Genomic DNA, 26,073 nt, shown 5'->3' with positions numbered 1-26,073 from the left:
ATGGTGAATATTCAATGAATGCCACAATAGATGAGTTTTTAAGGAATGCGTATTCAAAGTTCATGTTTAAGTCGGTGACTATATTTTATGATGAAAAATTAGCTCAAGCAAAAGAAGAACGTTCTTTTATTTCAAAGCCAGTTGTGACTATCAATATCTCCAGACATTTTTCATACCAAAATAGTAAAATAATGCCATGAAAATATGATTGTGGCATTGTAGTCCAATGATCGAATGGTGATTCAAGTTTAAGCAATCTAGGTACTATTAATATTGTCAAAATAGGCAGTATGACTAAAAGTAGATGGTGTTATATGCCATAAACCTTAGAGAAGATTCAAAAATAAAAAGAAAAAAAAGAGAGAAAATGTCAAAAGAAAAAAAAATTCATCTGATAACAACTCAAGAAATACAGTATAAAAAGTCAATCTCTAAAAAAGAAGCTTACGAGTTTCTAAAATTGATCAAACATAACGAGTACAGTGTTGTTGAGTAGTTGAACAAACCACCTATCATATCTTACTACTATTTTTATTGTTAAACTCTGAATTGCATCGAAAAACCTTGTTGAAAGTGTTAAATAAAACATATGTGGAGTACAATATATCAGTTGAAAATGTGGGTCACATCATGGAAAATATCACTACACCGAATTACATTACCTTCAATGATAATGAGATCTTACAAAAAGATCAAAAAAGTATTAAAGTCCTTTTACATTTTCATTCGATGTAAAGACCACATCATATGCAAAGTTCTTATTGACAATGGCTCATCGATCAACTTCAAGCCTATCACTACTCTGATGAAACTACCCATCAACATGTCATATATAAAGCCAAGTCATATGATCATAAAGGTATTTGATGGGTCTCGATGTGAAGTATTTAAAAATATTGAAATAGCCTTAGAAATCAAGCCATGTACATTTGCTGTAGAATTTCAGGTCATGAACATTTCACCATTATATAGTTGTTTGCTTGAAAGGCTATGGATTCATATGGTTGGTGCTTTCTCATCTTCTTTGCATTAGAAGATCAAGTTCATTGTTGAAAATAAACATGTGTGTATCTTTGGAGAGGAAGATCTACTGGTGAGTAAGCCTTTAAATATTCTATATGTGAAAGCTGTTGAGGAGGCGTTGGAGTGTTCTATTAAGTTTTTTGAATTTGCTAATATAGCTTACATGAGAGAAGGATCAAATGTACCAATTTCACACTTATCAAAGGTTACAAAGATGGTGATCAAATAAACAATTAGGAAAATATGGTGTTATGAAAAGGGTTTAGATGTGAGCTTACAATGAATTAAGAAGCTGCCAAAGATAGTTGAGAACCTAAGACGATTTGGGTTAGGATACAAAGCTAATACAACAGAAAGAAATAGACTTATAGCTAAGAAAATAGAGAAAAAAAATGGCTCACCTCAATAGACATGAACCAGAGAGTAAAAAGATGGTTTTCTCGTACCTTGATGATACTTTTCACTTAGATCGATGTATCAATCCTCAGTTATTAGAGATTGTAAGGGAAAAACTCATATTATACATAAAGAGCCTTTTTTTAAGCTAAAGATCAGTATAGTGAATTAGGAAGAGATGGCAATTAAGGAAAAATAGGTGTTTTATGTATCAATGCCCACCTAGAACCAAGTTAAACATTTAAAAAATGATAAAGTTGCCAATTATCCTTGAGTCCCTTTTAAAGTAATGTAGTGAGTTTAAATCCTCAATGCTTCTACCCAAGAACATTTAGAGGTTTTTATGTATGGGTTTATCTTTTTATTTCAATAAAATCAATACATTTTCGTTTCTTTTTTCTGTCATTTAAATTTTTCACACCCTTGTCCCTACCTATATTTTTTCAATATACATTTTTCAAGTCTCTAAATAATGAATATGAAAATAACCATGACAATAATCTAGAATTTAACTTTGAAAATCTTATTCATGTTGATGAGCTTGATAATGAAAAAAATTCAGATGATTACATTTTACCCATGACTTGTTAAAACTAGTAGAGCAAGAAAGAAAATTGATTGAACCACATGAAGACGCTCTAGATGTAGTGAATTTGAGAAATGAAGAAAACAAGAAAGAAGTTAAAATAGGTACAACACTTTCACGTACTGAAAGGGAAAGGTTGAAAGAACTACTTCATGAGTATGTCGACATGTTTGCTTGGTCATACCAAGATATGTCGGGGCTTAACACGTATACTGTAAAACATTGATTGCCTTGAAAACTAGAATGCATACCAGTGTAGAAAAAATTAAGATGCATGAAACCAAAAATGTTACTGAAAATTAAAGAAGAAGTGAATAAGCAATTTGATGCAGGTTTCTTAAAATTAGCTAAATACCTAGAGTGGGTGGCTAATATAGTCCCAGTCTCCAAAAAAATGAAAAAGTTTGAATGTGCGTGGATTATCAGGACTTAAACAAGGTAAGCCCAAAGGATAACTTTTCATTACCTCACATTGACACTCTGGTGGATAATACAGTAAAGCATTCCACATTTTCATTCATGGATGATTTTTTAAGATACAATTAAATTAAGATGGCCCCTACTGTTATGGAAAAAACTATATTTATAATAATGTAGGACACATTTTGCTACCGAGTCATACTTTTTGGATTAAAAAAATGCTAGAATCATTTACTAAAGAGAAATAGCTATCCTTTTTCATGATATGATGCATAAAAAGATAGAAGTGTACGTTGTTAATATGATCGTGAAGTCTCGTGAAGGGGAAGGCTATATAATCAATCTTAGGAAGTTATTTAAAATGTTGTAAAAGTTCAACTCAATTTGAACCTGGCTAAATGCATATTGGCGCTAAATCAAAAAAGTTGTTAAGGTTCATGGCCAGTGAAAAAGGAATTGAGGTGGATCCTGACAAATATGTGCCAACCAAAAGTTATCCCTTTTACAAACATAAAAAAGACTAAGAGATTTTTTAGAAAGATTAAACTACATTTCTCATTTTATTTCTTAACTCACTTCCAAGTTTGATCCTATTTTTAAAATGCTCAAAAAATATGACCCTAGTAAATGGAATAAAGATTGTTAGTACACCTTTGAGAAAATCAAGGAATATTTATTAAACCTATCAATTTTGGTGCCACTTGTCACAAGAAAACCTTTGATTCTGTATTTGATGGTGTATGATAATTTTATGGGATGTGTATTAGAGCAATAAAATGAAACAAGTAAAAAAGAGCAAGCCATTTACTACTTAAGCAAGATGAATCTAAGTATTCTCAGTTGGAAAAAATGTATTGTGCATTAGCTTGGGCGAGCCACAGACTTAGGAAATATATGTTATATCACACAACTTGGCTGATAGCAAGACTAGATCCTCTTAAATACGTCTTTGAAAAACTATCTTTGTAAAAAAGAATAGCAAGATGACAAGTCATGCTCTCCCAATACGACATTGTGTACATAGCATAAAGGTCAATAAAAAAGAGTGCAATTATAAAATTTTTCGTAGATCGTGCTACTGATGTTTATAAACCCATGAAGTTTGACTTTTCTAATGAAAACTTGATTACTATCTTTCAAGTGAAAGAGTTAGAGCCCGAAAAACCATAGAGAATGTTTTTTTTATTAAGCTTTGAATGCCATAGGGCATGAAATTGGGACAATTTTTAATTTTTCTGAAAAGAAACTACTATCCAAGCACAATTAGGTTAGATTTTAACTGCACTAATAACTGGCAAAATATGAAGCATGCGTCATGGGTTTGCAAATGTCAATTGAAAAAAAAATTAGAGTATTAGAAGTCTATGAAGACTCAATCTTGGTAATCTACAACTTACAAGGTGAATGAAAAACTAAAGACTCAAAGCTAATCCAATACCAGAGGTATATTACCGAATTCATCAAGCAATTTAAGGACATTCAGTTCCAACATGTCCCTCTAGAAAAAAAAAACTAGATTGCCTATGCATTGGCAATATTGACAGCAATGTTCAAGCTAAATGCAAATACAGATATTCAACCCATTAAATTGAACATATATAGATCATCGGCACATTGCTTAAGAGTTAAAGAAGAGGTGGATGGATGACCTTGGTACTACGACATCATGCAATATGTTAAACATCGACAGTACCCAGAGCATGCATCAAAGAATGACAAAAGAATTATCTGAAGCTTGGCAAGGGGATTTTTTCTCGATAAGGAGATTTTATATAAGAAAAGTCAAGATCAAATGCTACTAAGATGTGTAGATGCTGTGAAAGTAAAAAAAAAATAAAAAAAGTGCATTAAGGGATTTATAGGGCTTATGTAAATGGTCACATGATGGCTAAACAAATCATGAAGCCATGCTATTACTAGTTGATAATGAAGAATGATTATATTAGTTTTACCAAAAAGTATCACAAATGTCAAATTTATGTAGATAAGATACAAGCCCATTATTTCTTTACATATTTTGGTACCACCATGGTCATTTTTTATGTAAGAAATGGATGTGATTAGGCCTATCACTCCAAAAGGTTTGAATGGGCATCAATTCATTTTCCTAGTGATCAACTACTTTACAAAGTAGGTTGAGGCAACCTCTTATGCTAATGTGACATGAATGGTGGTATGTAAGTTCATAAAAAAAGAGATAATATGTCATTATAGGCTTCTAGAAATGATCATTTTCAATAATGCTTGTAACTTGAACAACAAGATATTGAAAAAAGTTTGTGCTCAATTTAAGATCAAACACCACAATTCAACATCATATCTTTCAAAGATGAATGAAACTGTGAAAGCTACAAATAAGAACATCAAGAAGATACTAGAAAAAATTATTGACATCAATAAAAATTGGCATGAAAAGTTACTATTTACACTACATGCTTACAGAAATTTAGTCCATATTTCTATTAGAGCCACTATGTTTTTATTGGTATATGGGATGGAGGCTATGCTACCAATTAAGGTGGAAATCCTTCATTAAGAATCTTGATGGAGGTAGAATTAGAAGAAGCGACCTAGGTTCAAAGTCACTATGAACAGTTGAATCTTATTGGAGAAAAGAGATTAATAATTTTTTGCCACAATTAAATGTACCAAAAAAAGATAATGCAAGCCTATGATAAAAGAGTTTGACCTAAGCAATTCCATGAAGGAGAGTTGGTTTTAAAGAAAAATCCTTTCAATCTAGCATGACAATCGGGGAAAATGTATGCCTAATTGGAAGGGTCCATATATAGTAAAAAGAGCCTTCTTGGATAGGGCATTAATTTTGACAGAAATGGATGATGATGAATTGTCAAACCCAATCAACTTAGATACTATGAATAAGTATTTTGTGTTAAAAAAATAGGAAAGAAAAAATGAAAACTCGAAAAAGGTGGTTTGGGTTTAAAGGGGATACCTAAGTCAAAAACCTAAAAAGGTAGCTTAGGCATAGGAGTGTGTTTGCATCAATAAGAGATCATGTCACACTAGGGCAAAGTTCGATTTGATGTGTTTTGAAAATTAAGAACATCAAATGGTAAGATTTTCAAAATAGAAATTTTGGATAAATGTCAAAAGTTTTGAATGTTCATTGTTTCGAAATTAATTGTCCCATTTCCAACATCTTCCTAAATAGTTTACTCTTAAATACCCAATTGTATTCACAAAAATATACTTTTATATCTTTTAATAATGAATATCCCTTTTCTTTAGCTAGCCTCATTCTCTATTGTGTTACTTTTTCAAACAAATAAAGGAAACATCGATGCACTACTTTTAAAATTAAGATCACAAAAGGTTTGATTTGAAAATACTTGCACTACATTGAAAATGAATTCAAAGGTAACATGAAAGAATGAAAAAAATGAGAATAGAAAAAAATTAAAGAAAAAAATGATATTCCATGAGTTTGAAAGAATGAAATTTGATTGTTCAACCGTCAAGATTTCGAAAAGCCAATTTCAAAACTGAATGTTAGAAAGTTGAAAAAAAAAAAAAGTATAAAAAAAAAGAGAGATGATCTTGAGAACCTTGTTACCACTATTGAAAATACATAGTACTGCTTTATAAATAAGAAATGTAGAGTCTAGACTAAATTTTGAAATTGAAAGTTGACTAGGGGTTAATAGTGTCATAAGCCTTCAATTGAATTCTTCTCCAAAAGACGTGGACCTTTGATTGAAAAAAACTTGTTGGACATGATTTGTATGACTTTCATACATAATCTTTGAATTCTATTAAAATAAGATTTTTAAGATTATCAAGCCTATAATGAGATGACCTTTTCAGTTAGATTTTTTTTAAAAAGTTGTCAGGCATTTAATAGAAGAGCCTTTTGTTATTTCATTTTTAAAGTTGTCAACCCTCTGATGAGAAGAGCCTTTCATTATTTTGTTTTTAAAATGGTCAAACTTTTGATGAGAAGAGCCTTTCATTATTTTGCTTTTAAAATTGTCAAGCCTCTAATGAGAAGAGCATAAAAAAGAGCAAGAAAAAATTCAAAAAAACCAAAAAAAATTTTTTCCTTTGACTCCAAATAAAATCATTATCTTTATCTTTACCCTATTCTTTATTCTCAATAACGCGCAAAGAGTGGCAGCTGTAGATATCCAATTTTGTCCAAATTATCAAAAGTGGACCTTGATTTTAATTGAATGGATAGTGGACGCAAAGTCAAAGCCCAAATTAAAACCCATGTAAGGGCCCATATTTTTCAATTTATCTAGCTTTTAGTTTAATTTTGTTTGTTTAGTTTATTAAACTAAAAAAGAAATTATAATAAAATTAATTGAAAAAAGGAAAAGACCTGTGAGTGTAGGTGTTATGCATGGCATTGGCACCCACGAGCCTTTCTACCGTAGCCTTTTCCCTAAAAGCTTCATGTGGCTTGCTTTCCCCTTTTTAGCCATGGTAGGTAAGGCAAGCTTTCAAGAAACTTGGCTAAGGCTAAAATGGAAAAAAAAAACAGATGACTAAAACACAGTAGCTGTTGTGGCAGTGAAGAGGCCTCCGACAAACCTTTGAACCCCAAAAAAATCCTAGATATCTTGGGATTTCATCCCTCTTCCCAACTCTATAAATTTATAGTTTAAGCACCCTTATGAGGAAATGAGAGAAAACAGAGAAAATCTTTGCCAAAAAAAAAAACCTCTATAAAAAAAACCATTCTACTCAACATGTCTAAAATAAAATAGAAAAAAACACAAAAAAACCAAAAACCACATCCACAACCCCTGGAACGAGGAGCCAATGCTAAAAAAAAAAAGAAGCTAAGAAACAATAAAACTGAAAACCAAACAAAAAAAAACAAAAAAAAGGGATAAGCTTTCGACCAAAGTCTTGAAGGGCAGATTTGCATTTGGAGAGGGTTTTTTGAAAGATAGGATTTAGAACGAGAATTAAGAGGCTTAAAAGAGTATTTTGGTGGTTTTTGGAGTTTTTGACCACCAGAACAACGGCCGACACAGTGACAGTGGAGCATGGCGATGATCGATCATTTTTTGGATTTTGGCTCACTGACGAGAGGGCTATAAGTTTTTTAGAGTTTTTGTTGAAATTTTTTTTTGGGAAGAAAAAGAAATGATTTTAAAAAAAGGCTTTTTTATAGTTTAAAAAAAAGACAAATAAAATGACATCGTTTTACCTAGAAAGACTCGTGTCTCTGATCAACCCAACCTGAAGACCCATGCCTCTATTAGCCTTATTGATTGGTCTGATCAAACTAGTATTGAACTATATTTGAACCGGTTTAAATTACCTAAAAACGCTCTAGATCGACCTAAACCGTAAAAAATCGCTTCAGACCATTCGCGAACTACCCTAGATTGTTGACCGATCCAGTTCATTTTTTTTATGTTTCTATATTTTTATTTTATTTTATTTTATTTATTTATTTATTTATTTTAGCAATTTATCTCCTTGTTATTATTATGTCTTTCAATATTTTTATGTATTGAAATACATTTTTTTATACAAGAAAAGAGTTTAAAATTTTGATAATTTTAAAGTTTCGTTATAAAATAAAATTAAAAATACAAAATTTTCCTTAAAAATAAAAACAAAAAACTGAAAGAGTAATAAATAAAATAATAATAAAAAATATTTCCTTCCTTTTCCATAAAATAAAAAGTTTTAACTAGAATTAATAATAAAAAATTAGAAAAAAATGATTTTTTTTCTTATAATGAGATTTTTAAATACTACCAACGAATTTGAGTGTTTATAAAAAATTAAAAAAATAAAATAAAATAATTTATTAAATGAAGTAAAAATTAACTAAAAATTTATTAAATAAAATAAAAATCAATTAAAGTAAGAAAATAATAAAGAATGATGGAAAAGAAACTTTTTGCACAATGATGAAATTTTAAGGTATTCTGAGTAGTGATGTCTTAAAAATTTATAAGTGAGAAAATTTTTTTAAATATTACTAACGTATTGGAGTATTTATAAAAAAATTTTAATATGATAAAAAATTTTCTTTCCTTCCAAAAAAAATAACAATGATAATTGTAATAATGAAAAACAACAACCAATGAATTAAAATAAAATAAAATAAAATAAAATGTGTGCAACAATATATTATCTTTCCCATGGCATGCATGATATTGTTTTTATGAAAAATAAATACGAGCCTTTGAAGATGAGATTCCATAAAAATTTGAGTAGTGATTCTTAAAAAATCTCTAGGTGAGAAAAATTTCTTTTAATGTTACCAACATACTAAAACATTTTAAGAGTTTTTTTTATATCAAGGTTCTAATTTATTTTTCTTAAGTAAATTGGATTAATCTTTTAAAAAATAAAAAAAAGGTGAAGTAACAAAAGTAGAAATAAAAATAGTTAAGAGAATTATTTTTAAAGATCAAAATTGAGATATTTTTATCAAAATGAAAGGATAATACATAATTAATTAGTACCATTTTTTAATGTGTGTCATGAGAGTGCTAATCTTTTTTCACGCGTAACTGACTCCTGAACCCAAACTGCTTTTACAAGCCAAAAAAATTATTTTAATAAATTTTAATATTTTATTAAAAAAGTAAAGTCTTAATAGGTGGCTAATCGTATATAGTCTAAAAATATTGGTGTTGACTATTTATTTTTAAATTCGTTTAACGGTTTCAAAACCGTTACAAGAATAAATAATATTAATGTCGATTTTCACTTCAATAATTTATCCATTAACTTATAAAAAAATACTAAAAAGAGTAATTTCCATCTTAAATAACTATATAAATATTAAAGTATATAATTACATAAATGAATCAAATCAAGTTCCTCGTTGACGCTATTTGAATTTTACCTTTGTTTCTCTCGTTGGAAACATGCATTGCATCTCACATGAAGACAAAAGGAAGATATTTTTGTTGTAAAAAAAAAATTAGACAAAATTGACATAAAATTTTTTACGTGAAGCATGTAAAGTTCCTACTTAAAAATAATTTAATAAAAATTTTAATAAAAAATTCAAACTGATAGATTGATATGGTTCAATGTAAAGATCAATAATATATAAAAAAATTATTAAAAATATTGTTTATAATTAAAATTTAATCAAAATTTATTTAAAAATAAAAATTATATAAATATTTTTACTAAAAATATTTATTTAAAAAATATATATCAAGATTTATTAAAATTTTTTTAAAAATTTATACACTTAATTTATGTAATGAAATCTTTTAATTTATAGATTTTAATTTTTAATTTTATTTAATTATTTTTAATAAAAACTTTACTAACTCCGACTAAATAATTTCGTATAAATATTTTTCCAACAAAATTTGACCCAAGAAAAACGCAACCGGCTAGATTTTGAAGCCCAAACAAAGATAATGCAATCGAGGCCCAAAGTTTAACTCTTAGCCAGCTTTGGACTTACTCAACGCCGAATTAAAAAAAATATCTACCTTCTCGTTGGCCATTGACATAGCTGCAAAAGGGTAAGGCAAGGGATATCAAATGTCATACAATACAAGAAACTTATCCCATTACTCCCATAAATCTACAACAACAAACAAACATAGAAACGAAGTAAAAGAAGTAGCTGAAGCAAGAAAGAGTGGAAGTCATGTCTGCTCCGGCAACTTCTTCTGCTACAAATGTTTTCGGGTCTGGAAGCTACAGCACTGTGCTTAAAAAGGTGGACTCAGTCACCACTTCTTCACTGCCTGTTCCACCCCCAAAGCCACTTCTGATTGCCACGCCTTCTGAAAAGGGGGAATTCCCACTACTTGTTTTCCTCCACGGTTACCTTCTTTACAACTCTTTCTACTCTCAGCTTCTCCAACATGTTGCTTCCTATGGCTTCATTGTCATTGCTCCTCAGGTATAGGCCTACAGGCTAATCTGCTTTCTTTTTCCTTTATGCCTAGCCCATGCATAAGCTTATTTGTGTTATGATCTTAACCCTTTTTTTCATGTGCATAGTTGCGGAAGAAAATTGTGATTGTTTTAATTTTCCCACTGATAATCTTGATTTTTTTCTGCAATTGGGAAAGTAGTTCAAACTTTGACAGCCATGAACATGATGGAAATTAAAGAAATTTAGAGGCCTTTTATGTATGGATTGTGTTTCAAGGGTCCACAATTTTCCCCACTTTGAGGTCAAATTTCATTGAAGTTGTTGTAGTCCACATATTCTGAATTGTGAAATTACCTAGTGTAACCACCAAACAGTCAAACCTTGCTGACACTGTCTTGTTTAACTTAGCCAACAAGGCAAAACAAGCAAGTGTGAAAAGCTTGACCTGTTTTCTTTGCTCAACGTTGAAAGGGGAATTGTGGCACCAACATTAATGATTATGACGTGATGTGATTAGCAGTAGATGAGCCAGAGGGTCCAGATAATTCAATTATTTCTGTATTTCTGATGATTCTGCTTTTCTTACTGTTGATATAGGAAAACAAAAACAAACACAAAATCAACAATGTAATAATTTTCAATTGCCGTTCTGCTTTTGAATCACACCCATTTCTTCATAATTTATACTCCAACAGTTGTATACCGTGGCTGGACCGGATGCAACCGATGAGATCAAGTCCACAGCTGCAATAACCAATTGGTTATCCAATGGAGCACTCCAAGCCTTGCTTCCACTTGATGTTAAGCCAAATTTAAGCAAGCTTGGACTTGCTGGCCACAGTCGAGGAGGCAAAGTTGCTTTTGCATTGGCTCTGCAGAAAGCAATGACTACATTAAAGTTTACAGCCTTAATAGGTGTAGACCCGGTTGATGGAATGGATAAAGGGAAACAAACGCCTCCTCCGGTACTCACCTATGTTCCTCATTCATTTAATCTTGATATGGCAGTGATGGTTATCGGTTCGGGCCTTGGTGAAGTGAAAAGAAATCCTTTGTTCCCACCTTGTGCTCCCAAGGGAGTTAACCATGAAGATTTCTTTAAAGAATGTAAAAAACCGGCTTGTCATTTTGTTGCAAAGGACTACGGTCATCTTGATATGTTGGATGATGATACTAAAGGGATCAGAGGACGTTCATCATATTGTTTGTGCAAAAATGGCAAGGCTAGGGAGCCCATGAGGAGATTTGTTGGAGGAGTTATTGTTGCTTTCATGAAAGCTTATCTAAATGGAGATAACACTGACTTGATTGCTATAAGAGATGGGCATGAAACTGCACCGGTGGAGCTTAAAACCGTTGAATTTCTTGATTAACACTTCAATATAGCTTGGTTCAATATTAGCTCAATTGATTTATACAGTCTTCTTTAAGAGATTAGAGATTATTCAATAAATTTGAAGTTCAAATCTAAATATATGTAATCATTTCTTCTATCATCACGTTGCGATCTCATATGTAAAATATATGTAGTATATGGGCTAGTAGTAGCCCTTTGATGGTTATGAGTCATGAATTCTATCTTAATGCAAGCTCCAAGGCTCTCAATTTGATGTTCAGAAATGATTCAAGGGATATTTGTTGAATGTTAAAACTCTTTTGCTTGATGAATCAATTCAAATGTCTGCAAATGAGATAAAGCTGATGATATAAAATCTTTGTTTTCAAGCAAATTAACGAGTTTTAACCATCAAATTCAAGAAAATTAAAACATTGCTTCAATCCTAGCCATCACTGGGCGTGGCTGTCTTTTTTGTCTCTTAAGTATTAACATAAAAACATGTTCTAAATGAGTTGTTACAGTTAGAGACGTAATTGAATCGAATCGAAATTAAGTTACTATACTTTTATATTTCAATTTCATTGAATTTTATTACTGATTTTTTTTTTATCATTGTATTTTGAATTTCGTTGATTATTGAAGAAGAAAAAAGAAATTAAAATATTTAACGAAACGGTATATCAATGTTAATATGAGAATTTGTGTTATATTTCCAATTTTATTGATCTTAGAAAAAAATTAATGAAATAAAATATTTCACATAAGACTTTGTTAATGAAAATAGTATATTTTAAATCATTTTCATTATATCATGTCCAACAACAAAATTGAAAGTACATAATCAAAAATAAACTGATGAATAGGGTTGGTAGCCCAACTCGGAATTAACGGTTTCGATTCGATCTAATTTTATAGGAGCAATTTCTTTTTTAAATCGGGTTTTGGGTCAAGTCGGATTCGAATTTTAAGCAAACCTGACCCGATCTAATATTATGTAAAATTTTATTTTTAATTATTTTTTAATTTTTATATATATTTATATATTTATATTTAAAAAATAATATTTTATTAATTTCGGATTGGATCGGATACAATTTATATAATATCAGATTCGGATATAAAAAAATAAAAATATTTTCGGATCGAATATAGATACAAATTTTATGATTATAAAATCAGATCGAATTTAAGACGAATAAAAATTTCATCATGATCCGTTGTTATCCCTACTGATGAAATGCTAAGAAAAGAATTTTTGCAGTCTTACACTACAAACAAGGCAAAAAAACAAAATTACGTAGAAATTAAACAAGTAAAAAATATTTTGGTGAGTATATCAGCCATGTTATCTTCACTCCTGCACTAAACCATTTTCACCTCTTGCTCTTTTCAGCTTCTCTAACAAACTAAAATTTTAGTTTCATGAGCTTGATTTGGCCACGATTTACTAGATTTTCTGCAGTAGTTATGGTTGATTGAAGTGAAAACCATGCAAAGTTACTTTGCGGTTACTTGGTAAAGTCATTTATTTCAAATCCAAAATACCCTTCTAACTGAGATAGATGAAGAAACGAAACCTAACGAAACCTTCCCTTTTTCTTTCCCAACTAAAGCCGAAACCTAGGTACTCCATTGAAGCCTCACCACGCCGCCTCCATTTCCCATTGAAGCCCCATAGTTGCTATCGCCTCCACTCCATTTCGCTGCATCTCAGCCAGCGATGTAAGAATCTTCAATTTTTTTCTGTTTTGCTATGTGACGCTGGTGTGGGCAATTTCAAGATTTCTATCCCTTCTAACTCGTATCATTGAAGAATCTTCACTCATATATATTTTACCCCTCTTTCTTACAGTAGTTTGAAGACTTGGGTTTGCGACATTTTATATTCTGAAGGGGTGGGAGGGAATATCAAACACCACCTTTGTTTACATTCACATTTTTTACAATTTGTAACAAATACTATAGCATAAACTATCAGAGTTTTCAACGAATTTTTTTGTGAATATTATCGGTTTTTATTTATTTATGTTTATTTATTAAACTAAAAAATAATCTTAAATAATATGTGAACATTATCGATTTTTATTTTTTTATATTTATTTATTAAGTTTAACAAATAATTTTAAATAATATTTTTATATTTACTTATTAAATAAACTGAATTCAAATAGAAATTTATTTCTTAGTTTATATTTGTGAACAAACTCATTAAAATTCATTTAAAATTCATTCATTTAAAATTCGTTTATTTATTATTCGTTTATTGTTCGTATATAATAATATTAATAAAATTATATTTTTATCATTTACTTTAATTTTATTTTAAAGTTTATTTATATTTGTTTAAATTCGTTTATATACATTTAGGATTTATTTGTTTAAATTTATTTGATTATAATTTATTTATTATTCATAAATATATTCATTTATAAATATTTGTGAATATATTTATTTAATATTTATAAGCTAATTTGTTTAATTTAATTAAATTAAATACGAATCAAACGTAAACAATTTATTATTTAAATGAATCAAATATATACGAACAAAATAATTTTTTTATCAAATACAAACACTTTTAAAAATAAATAAATAACACGTACAAATCTCATACATGCATGCTATCGTTTATATATGATTCGTTTCAGCACTATGTTTGTTTAAGATAGACTCCAAAGCCGAGGTTCGCCGGTTCGAATATCAATCATAGCTAAAAAAAAAAAATGGAATTATTCGATTTATTTACTTTTGGAGTATAACAGTCCATTGGTTAAGCCCAAATTAGACTAAACATGGGTCTATAATCAAGCCCAATGTCCTATACGATATCCTATATTCCACCAGCACTTCTGCAGCTAAAACTAAAAGCCTAAAACAGAGCCACCCACTTCTGCTCTACAAACTACAATCCCCATCGTCAAGAACTTCACCGCCATCCTCGTACGCGGCGCCACGAACACCAATCATCTAGCCGACCACCAGTGATGAGGACGTTTCATTCACGGTTTTAACTTTCGTAAATTACCAGGAAATCCTTTCCTTTTTGTTGCTGACTATTCTACTTCTTAGTAATTTTTTTTGCTATAATTACTTTCTTTTAATCTAAAATAAACTCCATAGGATTATAAAATTCTGGGTATGTCAATTTTGTTTATTTTTTAGTTTAATTTCCTTCTGGGTATTTCTTTTTCTTTGGTTTTTTCTTTGTGTGTTTCAAGTTAATGTATTTGTGATTAACTTTCAAGCTCAGTCTTTTCTTTTATATATATTGAAAGAAGAAACTTTAATTGAAGGGAATTTAATTTTTGTGCATTGGTTCGTTTATGATGGCATGAAGAAGTTTGTTTTTACTGTCTCTGTGCATAATAAATTTATATAACGAGACTGTTACTACTTACATCTAAACAAGGAAATATTGATCTTGTTCTGCTTTCTCAGTTCCATTGTTGTTCATTTTGGAAGGTGTTTCATTCATCACATGCCCAGTAGGCTATTGCAAAATTTGGCATCTCGATTCCTATCAGTTATCAGTATAAGCAATAGAATATTAGAAAGCTAAGCAAGGTTTTTTTATTATTTATGCTGTTTGATTTATTGCATTGCTGCAGTTGGTGTACTTGTTACTGATTAGGCTGGGAATACAAGTGGAAAAATACTAGAAAAATGGTGTATTTTGTCACACACACACACACACATATATTTTATTCTGTTTTCATATTTGCGGGATCTTGCCATCCAGCTGACACTGCTTTCGCGTGTTTGGTTGATCCTTCTCTTCTCTGGTGCCCTTAAGGATGAAGATGTATGTGCTTCCCTTCTTAATGTTTAGTTTGTTTCCTTAAGTTTGATGCTTTAGCTTCTCCAGTCAATTTGTTGGCAAATTTTTTTTTTTTTCATTTTTTCCTTTTCTTTTAACTTGAAGTGTTTATCTTCAAACGTGTAAGAAGGTTAAGTATGTTGCAGAAAAGAAGCTAATGCTGGTGCACTTACCAACTTTGAAGTACTTGACTTTTTACGATCTAGAGGGGCTTCAAAGGATCCTACAAGAGTTATTGTTCCAATAGCACCATCTGAATTCAAGGTTGAATTTGTTATGCTGATTTTCTTTCCTATTTATGTTCTCATGGTATTAAAAAAGTGAAACTATATCTGTTGCTTGGTTTTCTTCTTATGTTCTAGGTCTATGATTATTTGGTGGAGAGTGCCACATGCAATCAAACAAAGGAACACATCAATGAATTCTTGGAAAGATGCAAAAAGTATAAACTTGCAAAAGCTGAGGTGCTCAATATCATCAATCTGAGACCATCTGCCTTAGTTGAAATCGACCCGGTAAAGCTTTTCTTTTCAATGTTTCTATTCCAATATTGCTAGAGCAACATTATCTTTTACAAGTCATCCATGACCATTCTTATTAGGATCTACAATTTGTTTCTCAACTCTTATGCTGATAGTATGACATCTCACGGCATTTCCTTCTTATTTTGTTCATTTTTTCATGCCAAATAGTATGTGGTATTTTCTTGATATAATACCTAATACGGACATTGGAGCTTAATTGCTTTGCAGAAGAGTTTGTCAAATAACTGTCTCCTTTGGCACTTGCCTTACTTCGTTTAGTGTTTTGTCTTCCCAGATAATAGAGCAGTCCGAGAAGCGATTTGGAGATCAACTAGAAGAGCTGGTTAATTTGGTGGTAGAGGTATTGCCGGAGCCTCCTACACAAAAAACTGCTGAAGAAGATAACAATAAGGATAAAGAAGAAACTACAGACGAGAAAAATATGGATGGGAATGAAACCGAAACTGCAAATAATGAACAGATTGATGAGCATGAAACAGAACAAATTGGGCGAGCAAATGGAGGTTAGTTAATGCCCTCTATGCGGATAGTTCCAATGGCAATTGTGCTCTCGGATATTTTACAAAACTGGTTTGCTCATCTTATGAACTTGAGTTAATGCCTTTGGAAACCTCATTTTTGTAAAATTAACGAGTTTATCTGAAGTAGGTTGCTATAGCCATGGTATTATCCCATTTTTAAGGTATTCCTAGTATGATACTTTAAAAATCTCGAAGTGAGAAAACTTTTTTAAATATTACTAATGTATTGAAATATTTATAAAAAATTTTTAATATGATAAAAATTTTTCTTTCCTTCCAAAAAAAAATTGTAATAATGAAAAACAACCAATGAATTTTAAAAAAATAAAATAAAATAAAATGTGTGCATCAATATATTATCATGATATTGTTTTTATGAAAAACAAATACAAACCTCTGAAGATGAGATTCTATAGAAATTTCAAGTAGTGATTCTTAATAAACTCTTAGGTAAGAAAAATTCTTATAATATTACTAACGTATTGAAATATTTTAAGAGTTTTTTAGATATCAAGGTTTTAACTTTATTTTTTAAGTAAATTGGATTAATCTTAAAAAAAAAAAAAGTGAAGTAACAAAAGTAGAAATAAAAATAGTCAAGGAAATTATTTTTAAAGATCAAAATTAAGATATTTTTATTAAAATTAAAAAATAACACATAATTAATTAATATTATTTTTTAATTGACGTCATGAAAATGTTAATATTTTCTTACTCATAACCAACATTTGAGCTCCAACTATTTTTGTAAACTCAAAAAAATATATATTTTTAATAAATTTTAATTAATTTTAAGATTTTATTAAAAAAATAAAATCTTAATAGATGATTAATCACATAAAATCAAAAAAAAATTATTGGTAACTCCATTTGTTCATTTAACGGCTCTAAACACGTTATGATAATAAATAATATTAATGTCAATTTTTACTTCAATAAGTTATCTATTAACTTATAAAAAAAAAAACTAAAAAGAGTAATTCCCATCTTCAATAACAATGTAAATATTAAAGTATATAATTAGAGAAATTAATCAAATCAAGTTCCTCGTTGACGCTATTTAAATTTCACCTTTGTTTCTCTCGTTAGAAACATTCATTGCATCTCACATGAAGACAAAAGGAAGATATTTCTGTTGTCAAAAAAATCAGATAAAACTTACATAAATTTTTTTTACGTGAAGCATGTAAGGTTCCTATTTAAAAATAATTTAATAAAAATTTTAATAAAAAATTCAAATTGATAAATTGATAAGATTCAATGTAAAGATTAAAAATATAAAAAAATTATTTATAATTTAAATTTAGTCAAAACTTATTCAAAGTTAAAATTCTATTAATATTTTTATTAAAAATATTTATCTAAAAAAATATATATCAAAATTTATTAAAATTTTTTAAAAATTTACTTAATTTATATAATAAAATTTTTTAATGTATCAATTTTAACTTTTAATTTTAATTTTATTTAATTATTTTTAATAAAAACTTTACGAACTCTATCTAAATAATTTTGTCCAAGTTTTTTCCCAACCAAATTTGAGCCAAGAGAAACACAACCGCCTAGATTTTGAAGCCCAAACAAAGATAATGCAATTAAGGCCCAAAGTTTAACTCTCAGCCAGCTTTGGATTTACTCAACTCCAAATAAAAAATATATATATCTACCTTCTCCGTAGGCCATTGACATAGCTACAAAAGGGTGAGGCTAGGGATGCCAAATGTCATACAATAAAAGAAACTTATCCCATTAATCGCATAAATCTACAACAACAGACAAACATAGGAACGAAGTAAAGGAAGTCGCTGAAGCAAGAAAGAATGGAAGTCATGTCTGCTCCGACAACTTCTTCTGCTACAAATGTTTTCGGGTCTGGAAGCTACAGCACTGTGCTTAAAAAGGTGGACTCAGTCACCACTTCTTCACTGCCTGTTCCACCCCCAAAGCCACTTCTGATTGCCACGCCTTCTGAAATGGGGGAATTCCCACTACTTATTTGCCTCCATGGTTACCTTCTTTACAACTCTTTCTACTCCCAGCTTCTCCAACATGTTGCTTCCCATGGCTTCATTGTCATTGCTCCTCAGGTATAGGCCTACAGGCTAATCTGCTTTCTTTTCTTTATGCCTAGCCCATGCATAAGCTTATTTGTGTTATGATCTTAACCTTTTTTTTCCTGTACATAGTTGCGGAAGAAAATTGTGATTGTTCTAATTTTCCCACTGATAATCTTGATTTTTTCTGCAATTGGGAAAGTAGTTCAAACTTTGACAGCCATGAACATGATGGAAATTAAAGAAATTTAGAGGCCTTTTATGTATGGATTGCGTTTCAAGCGTCCACAATTTTCCCCACTTTGAGGTCAAACTTCTTTGAAGTTGTTGTAGTCCACATATTCTGAATTGTGAAATTACCTAGTGTAACCAACCAAACAGTCAAACCATGCTGACACTGTCTTGTTTAACTTAGCCAACAAGGCAAAACAAGCAAGTGTGAAAAGCTTGACCTGTTTTCTTTGCTCAACGTTGAAAGGGGAATTGTGGCACCAACATTACTGATTATGACGTGATGTGATTAGCAGTAGATGAGCCAGAGGGTCCAGATAATTCAATTATTTCTGTATTTCTGATGATTCTGCTTTTCTTACTGTTGATATAGGAAAACAAAAACAAACACAAAATCAACAACGTAATAATTTTCAATTGCTGTTCTGCTTTTGAATCACACCCATTTCTTCATAATTTATACTCCAACAGTTGTATACCGTGGCTGGACCGGATGCAACCGATGAGATCAAGTCCACAGCTGCAATAACCAATTGGTTATCCAATGGAGCACTCCAAGCCTTGCTTCCACTTGATGTTAAGCCAAATTTAAGCAAGCTTGGACTTGCTGGCCACAGTCGAGGAGGCAAAGTTGCTTTTGCATTGGCTCTGCAGAAAGCAATGACTACATTAAAGTTTTCAGCCTTAATAGGTGTAGACCCGGTTGATGGAATGGATAAAGGGAAACAAACGCCTCCTCCGGTACTCACCTATGTTCCTCATTCATTTAATCTTGATATGGCAGTGATGTTTATCGGTTCGGGCCTCGGTGAAGTGAAAAGAAATCCTTTGTTCCCACCTTGTGCTCCCAAGGGAGTTAACCATGAAGATTTTTTTAAAGAATGTAAAAAACCGGCTTGTCATTTTGTTGCAAAGGACTATGGTCATCTTGATATGTTGGATGATGATACTAAAGGGATCAGAGGACGTTCATCATATTGTTTGTGCAAAAATGGGAAGGCTAGAGAGCCCATGAGGAGGTTTGTTGGAGGAGTTATTGTTGCTTTCATGAAAGCTTATCTAAATGGAGATAACACGGACTTGATTGCTATAAGAGATGGGCATGAAACTGCACCGGTGGAGCTTAAAACCATTGAATTTCTTGATTAACACTTCAATATAGCTTGGTTAAATATTTGCTCAATTGGTTTATGCAGTCGACTTTAAAAGATTATTCAATAGATTTGAAATTCAAATCTAAATATATGTAATCATTTCTTCTATCATCATGTTGCGCTCTCATATGTAAAATATATGTATTATATAGGCTAGTAGTAGCCTTTTGATGATTATGAGCCATGAATTCTATCTTAATTCAAGCTTCAAGGCTCTCAATTCGATGTTCAGAAATTATTCAAGGGATGTTTGTTGAATGTTAAAACTCTTTTGCGTAATGAATCAATCTAAGTGTCTGCAAATAAGATAAAGCTGATGATGTAAGATCTTTTTTTTCAAGCAAATTAATAAGTTTTAACCATCTAAGTCAAGAAGATAATTAAAACATTGCCTCAATCCTAGCCACCACTGGGCATGGCTGTCTTTTTCTCTCTTAAGCAAATTAAAACATGCTCTAAATCGGTTGTCATGGTTAGAGACATAATTGAGCCGAATTGGAATCAAGTTGCTATACTTTTATATTTCAATTTCATTGAATTTTACACTAACTTTTTATTTTTATCATTGTATTTTCAATTTCATTGATTATTGAAAAAAAATTAAAATATTTAACCAAATAGTATATTAATGTTAATCTGAGAATTTGTGTTATATTTTCAAATTTATCGATATACAAAAATTAATGAAATAAAATATTTCACATAAGACTTTGTTAATGAAAATGGTAAAGTTTAAATCATTTTCATTATATCATGTCCAACAACAAAATCGAAAGTACATAGGCACAAATAAACTGATGAAATGGTAAGAAAAGAAAAATTGCACTCTTATACCATAAACAAGGCAAAAAAACAAAAGTACGTAGAAATTAAACAAGTAAAAAATATTTTGGTGAGTATATCAGCCATGTTATCTTCACTTCTGCACTAAACCATTTTCACCTCTTGTTCTTTTTCAGCTTTTCTAACAAACTAAAATTTTAGTTTCATGTGCTTGATTTTGCCACGATTTACTAGATTTTTTGTAATAGATATGGCTGATTGAAGTAAAAAAAAACGTTTTTTTACTAGGAAATAGATTTTTAATTGAGAAAAATTCACGATTGTAAATTTAAATTGATCTTTCTTAATACCCATCGTACTATTCACATAAGCTCCATCACACCAAAATAAGACAACCTGCCTCTTATCATAATAATTTAACTCAATGATGTCATTAATTATACTATAGTAGTCAACATTTTCCTCCAAAGGGTTTATGCTCAATTGTCTATTAAATCTTGTTTCAACATCTTTCAAATATCAAGAACAAAATAACATACACTCATATGCTAAATATCCTTCAATAATATAACATTCCGAATAATGTTTGTTGTGACAATAAGACTTTAACCTCCTTAAAAACCTAAGGCATAAAACATTTGTCATATACATTTTTAAATAGTATCATAAACACTAACAACTTATTAATAAATAATATCTTTCAATAGGATACATCCATCAATAATAAACTAACCCACCAACTTTTGATTCATACGGAAGGTGGATAACCAAATACATAATAATAGTGAAGAAGTTTGCAAGGAAAATCTTCTCTAAATGGCATAAAGTAATCGCAGCTCAATCTTGAAGTTTGTCAAGCTCTTTCACATTCAAAACTTTCCCACAAAGAGCTTTAAATATATTACTTAATTCAATTACAACTAAAGTGATTTGTTTTGATATTGATGAACGTAAAGTAAGTGAAAGTAAGTCATACATCAAGATGTGGTAATCATGTGACTTCAATGAACAAAATTTTCGTTCCTTCAAATTCACACATCTTGATATATTTGACACATAGTCATCTGAAACTTTCACATTTTTCAACACCTTACAAAACACATTTTTCTAACTTTTAGACACCCAAAACAAGCAGGAGGTAATCAAGATTTGCCATTAAAAAGTAACTATGGATGAAGGCCAGGGCAAATCCTCATGTTAACTAGGTCAAGCCGACTCTTTAAGTCATCATTTGATCTTCTATTCACATTGAGTATTATTCTGATAAAATTTTTGTAAACATTCTTCTCGATATGCATCACATCAAGGTTATAATGTAATAAATTATATTTTCAATAAAGCAATCAAAAAAGATACTTCTTTTTTTCATAACTTAGACTCATTGGGGTCATCTTCTTCATTTTTCTATTTATCACCTTGAATATCAATATCACCAACTTGAGTATCAATATCACCAACTTGAGGAATACAAGGCCGAATACCTTCAAATATCTCTCTCATTTTTTTTTATTGAGTCATTTTTTCATAAATGAAATTATTATCTTTTAATTTTGACAGGATATCAAACCCAATAATTGGTAATGACGCTCTCCTTAACTCTTCAATTCCATCAAAAAGATGTTTTTGAAATCTAAATCAATAATTATCATATAACCATATACAATGTGCTATATAACTAAACTTTCTATCATTATGTAACCACTTCAAACATGTCTATGCAGCATAATATGGATAAGCATAACGACCTTTGGTGCTCCAATCATATAAATTTACATAAGCAAAAAAATCATTGATAGTCCATAATAAGGTAGCACGTATATTGAAGTTTTTTTTTTAAGCATTATAAGTCTCAACTCATTTCCATAATTGCTTTAACTCTTCAATCAAAAGTTGTAAGTAGATATATATATCATTTTTCATACTTTTCTTCCCATAAATTATCATAGACAAAATAAATTATTGTTTCTTCATGGCAATCTATGGTGGCAAATTGTAAAGAATCAATACAACTGACCAAGTACTATAAGAAATACTCATCACTTTGAATGGATTGAATCCGTCATATGCTAGTCCAAGCATAACATTTCAAAGATCAGAAGCAAAGTATGGAAACCTATAGTAAAATAATTTTTATGCCAAAGAATCAGTAGGATGCCTCAATAATCCATTATCCATTCATTCATTATGATGTCATCTCATAGAATCTATAGTTTTGAAAGACATGAAGAGTCATTAAAGTCTCGGTATTAATGAAAAATACCCTAAAACTTTTACTGGCTTTTTTTGAAATGGATTTCATCATCATCATCCTTATTCAACCTTTCTTCAGGATTTGTGTCCAACCAATGAGAATTACCACACACATGACAAGATTGTTGATTTTTTTTATCACCCCAATATAACATGTAATTATTGGGATAACTATGAATTTTTTCATATCTAAAACCCAACTCTTTGATCATCTCTTTTGAATCCTCACAAGATTCAAGGATTTTTGCAAAATGAAATATTTCTTTCATAAACTTCAATAATAAAGTCTAAGAGTTTTATGTCCATCTACATAAGCATTTCAAGTGAAAAAAAAAAGCACATAGAAAGATAATCTTGAATACTTAGATCCCTCATAAAGTTTATTATTCATATTCTCAAGCAACTTATAAAATTTTAATGTTTCTCTATTAGGTTATAGGTCATCTACACTTATCCCATGTTCACCAAAATCATTCACTTCAACATTTGCCTCTTTAAATCCATTATTTCGAGGAGACAAATTATGAAGATGTTGGTTATGAATGTTGAAAGCATTCTGCAACATACCTTTTCTATCTTCTTATCTAATATGATCATGTTAGTGTTAAGGAGCCCTTAAAGTTGAAGGAATTCTAATCGCTAACCTTGAAGGTATAAACTCTTCATGAAAATATCAATTAACATATCTCGAGATAAATCTAATACAAACTAAATGTTCCAAAACAACTTCACAAATTTGTCAATCAATATTAGCATACCTCAAACAGGGATATAATATCATATTATCTTCACTTGCATTATCAAATTCAAAAGTAAGAAAATTTTTCACTCCATCTTAGTACTTTTGACTTAATCTTGACTTTTGCATCTAACTCTTATCCATTTAGTACTTGCTACATTATCAAACCAAAATTATATAATTAATTATATGAAAACAAACTAAATATTACACTTAAATTAGTAACAAATTTAGATATTCTAACAAGTTACTTGAATTAATCAAAGGTGATTATTTGTTGAAAAGGGAAATACCTTCACAGATTCAAAACACTAATAGGCATAGACACGATTGATAAAAATGGAGCAATTGATGATAAGCAAACCTTAATCTCAAACTAAAAATAAACAAAAAAAAAAAGAAACATGTTAGTATGTTTACATATTAATATACAAGATGAGAAAAAAATTAAAAATAAACAATCAAACAAAGGTACAAAGACATTCGATAAAAAAGTATTTGACAAATAGCTATTTAAAACACTTATATCTTTTCCATCTTTAACGATAAGGTGAAATGAACCACCTTAACAATATCTTTGAGCCATAATTAAATTTTGTTCTACTCTTTTGATTGACTGAAAGAACTAATATTGAAATTATTATGCCCTTGGTGCAACATGTTTACTCTTGGTGTTGAGCTTCCTTTTATAAGGAACCCAAAACTCTAGCCATCAAAGCAAACTGACTTCAGGTTAAAACCACCATACCACACCAAATTTGAACCATAAAGTACAGATGCTTTCAATTTATTAAATGTAACTTATTACTTTCAATTTGTTCCTTATAATGATTTTAGCCTAAAAAAATCTTAAAAAAGAGACAAACTGCAGCTACAATTCGAGTGTACCTAAATAAATAGAGAGGAAATTTATCTCTATTGACTATAACCTGCAAACAATTTTAGCAACAAACCAAGCCTTGCCTCAAGCTCTGTCAGTTCCTCAAGCTCTGCAAACTGCAAACGATTTTAGCATTTCAAGACTTTACTTACTAAGAGGAAATTTACGTGTAGAGAAAATCCATGAAAAATAAAAAGCCCAAGGTCGTAATTGAAAAGGAAATCCATCCAAAAAAAGAAAAATTAGGTTGAAAATGAAAAGAATCGACTGAAAAAATGTAGAATGCGTACGATTGGAAATAGCAGAAATTGTAGGTTTAAGAATTTGAGAAAATTTTTAGTGGCATTTCCTTTTTAAAAACACCACTAAATACCTTATTTAGCGGGATTTCCTTTTTAAAATGCCATTAAAATATATTTAAAATGGGGAGTTTTGTGTTACTAAAAATAATTTTTTATAGATTATTTAAGATATTTTTACCTATTATTTAAGGCGTTTTTGCCCATTATTCAAGATGTTTTTAACCAAAAATACCTTTAATAATCTCTTTTAATTTCTATGAGGAGATTATTCAAAGCATTTTTTATCAAAAATATCTTGAATAATCCCATTTCAAAGAGTTTCTAGCAAAAAACACCTTCAATAATCCCTTCTAATTTTTTATTAGGGATTATTGAAGGCGTTTTAACCATATATGCCTTGAATAATTGGGTTATTCAAGGAGTTTCTGGCCAAAAATGTCTTCAATAATCTCTTTTAATTTCTATGAGAGGATTATTCAAAGTATTTTTTTTCAGAAACACCTGTGGGGTGGGAGAGACTTTTTTCAATAAAAAAAAGGGTTAAGTCAACAATATCAACAGTTAAGTAAGAGTAAACCCTACTTGCTACCCTTTAACATTTTGAAAAGGCTTAAGAAAATGGCTAGGTCAGAGACAAGGCGGCCATAACTTTATTTAATTGAAAGATAGAGGACCATGAGTGGATTCTTTTCTTGACTCGTCACTCAAAAAGTAGAAATAATAGAAAGATTCTTTCTTCACAAGGGAGAGAAGGCTCGGGTTTTCAAGGCTTCTTCGATAAAGCATTTGTTTAAGATTAGCTTTTTTTGGCCAATAGTAGATAATATCGAGTAGGTTATTCAAGGCGTTTCTAATAAAAAATACCTTTAATATTTTTCTCTAATATTTTATTGAAGACGTTTTTTATCAGAAATGCCTTAAATGACAAATTGTTGAAGGAGTTTTTTGTCAGAAACACCTTGAATAATGGGGTTATTCAAAATGTTTCTGGCGAAAAACCTTTTCAATAATCCCCTTTAATTTTTATGAAAGAATTATTGAAGGCGTTTTTGACCAAAAATACCTTGAATAATCAGTTATTCAATGCATTTTTTTATCAAAAAAGCCTTCAATAATCCCTTTCAATTTTTCATTGGGGATTATTGAAAGCATTTTTTACCAGAAATACTTTAAATAATGCCTTGAGT

At 30.1% G+C, this 26,073-nt stretch overlaps 2 protein-coding genes and 1 pseudogene across 3 annotated transcripts; all 3 read left to right on the top strand.

Moving 5' to 3' along the window:
- Positions 1–9,752: 9,752 nt before the first annotated feature.
- LOC111298521 (chlorophyllase-2-like) lies at positions 9,753–11,916 on the top strand. Its single transcript, XM_022893236.2, has 2 exons — positions 9,753–10,295; positions 10,967–11,916. The coding sequence occupies exons 1-2, from the start codon at positions 10,038–10,040 to the stop codon at positions 11,642–11,644; spliced, it is 936 nt and encodes a 311-aa protein (XP_022748971.1). The 5' UTR covers positions 9,753–10,037; the 3' UTR covers positions 11,645–11,916.
- A 2,557-nt stretch (positions 11,917–14,473) lies between these two features.
- On the top strand, positions 14,474–16,646 carry LOC111291568 (uncharacterized; annotated as a pseudogene). The gene is made up of 5 exons (XR_016328579.1): positions 14,474–14,626; positions 15,350–15,412; positions 15,574–15,691; positions 15,790–15,942; positions 16,247–16,646. The product of XR_016328579.1 is annotated as an uncharacterized LOC111291568 (transcript).
- A 1,414-nt stretch (positions 16,647–18,060) lies between these two features.
- On the top strand, positions 18,061–20,106 carry LOC111291557 (chlorophyllase-2-like). The gene is made up of 2 exons (XM_022883368.2): positions 18,061–18,580; positions 19,250–20,106. Exons 1-2 carry the CDS (start codon positions 18,314–18,316, stop codon positions 19,925–19,927), a joined length of 945 nt encoding a protein of 314 aa, XP_022739103.2. The 5' UTR covers positions 18,061–18,313; the 3' UTR covers positions 19,928–20,106.
- Positions 20,107–26,073: the final 5,967 nt, after the last annotated feature.

Source organism: Durio zibethinus, chromosome 16 (assembly GCF_047325235.1).
Source record: "Durio zibethinus cultivar Kanyao isolate XHJ-2024 chromosome 16, ASM4732523v1, whole genome shotgun sequence".
Classification (NCBI taxonomy): domain Eukaryota; kingdom Viridiplantae; phylum Streptophyta; class Magnoliopsida; order Malvales; family Malvaceae; genus Durio; species Durio zibethinus.
The sequence above is the reverse complement of the archived record's forward strand: the minus strand, read 5'-3'. Positions and strand labels throughout refer to the sequence as shown.

What these genes read in the sequence shown, in the direction of transcription:
- LOC111298521 (XM_022893236.2), top strand. Translation starts at nt 10,038, where the DNA reads ATGTCTGCTCCGGCAACTTCTTCTGCTACAAATGTTTTCGGGTCTGGA. An exon ending in TCATTGTCATTGCTCCTCAG is followed by an intron (nt 10,296 to 10,966) that starts GTATAGGCCTAC and finishes ATACTCCAACAG; the next exon opens with TTGTATACCGTGGCTGGACC.
- LOC111291557 (XM_022883368.2), top strand. Translation starts at nt 18,314, where the DNA reads ATGGAAGTCATGTCTGCTCCGACAACTTCTTCTGCTACAAATGTTTTC. An exon ending in TCATTGTCATTGCTCCTCAG is followed by an intron (nt 18,581 to 19,249) that starts GTATAGGCCTAC and finishes ATACTCCAACAG; the next exon opens with TTGTATACCGTGGCTGGACC.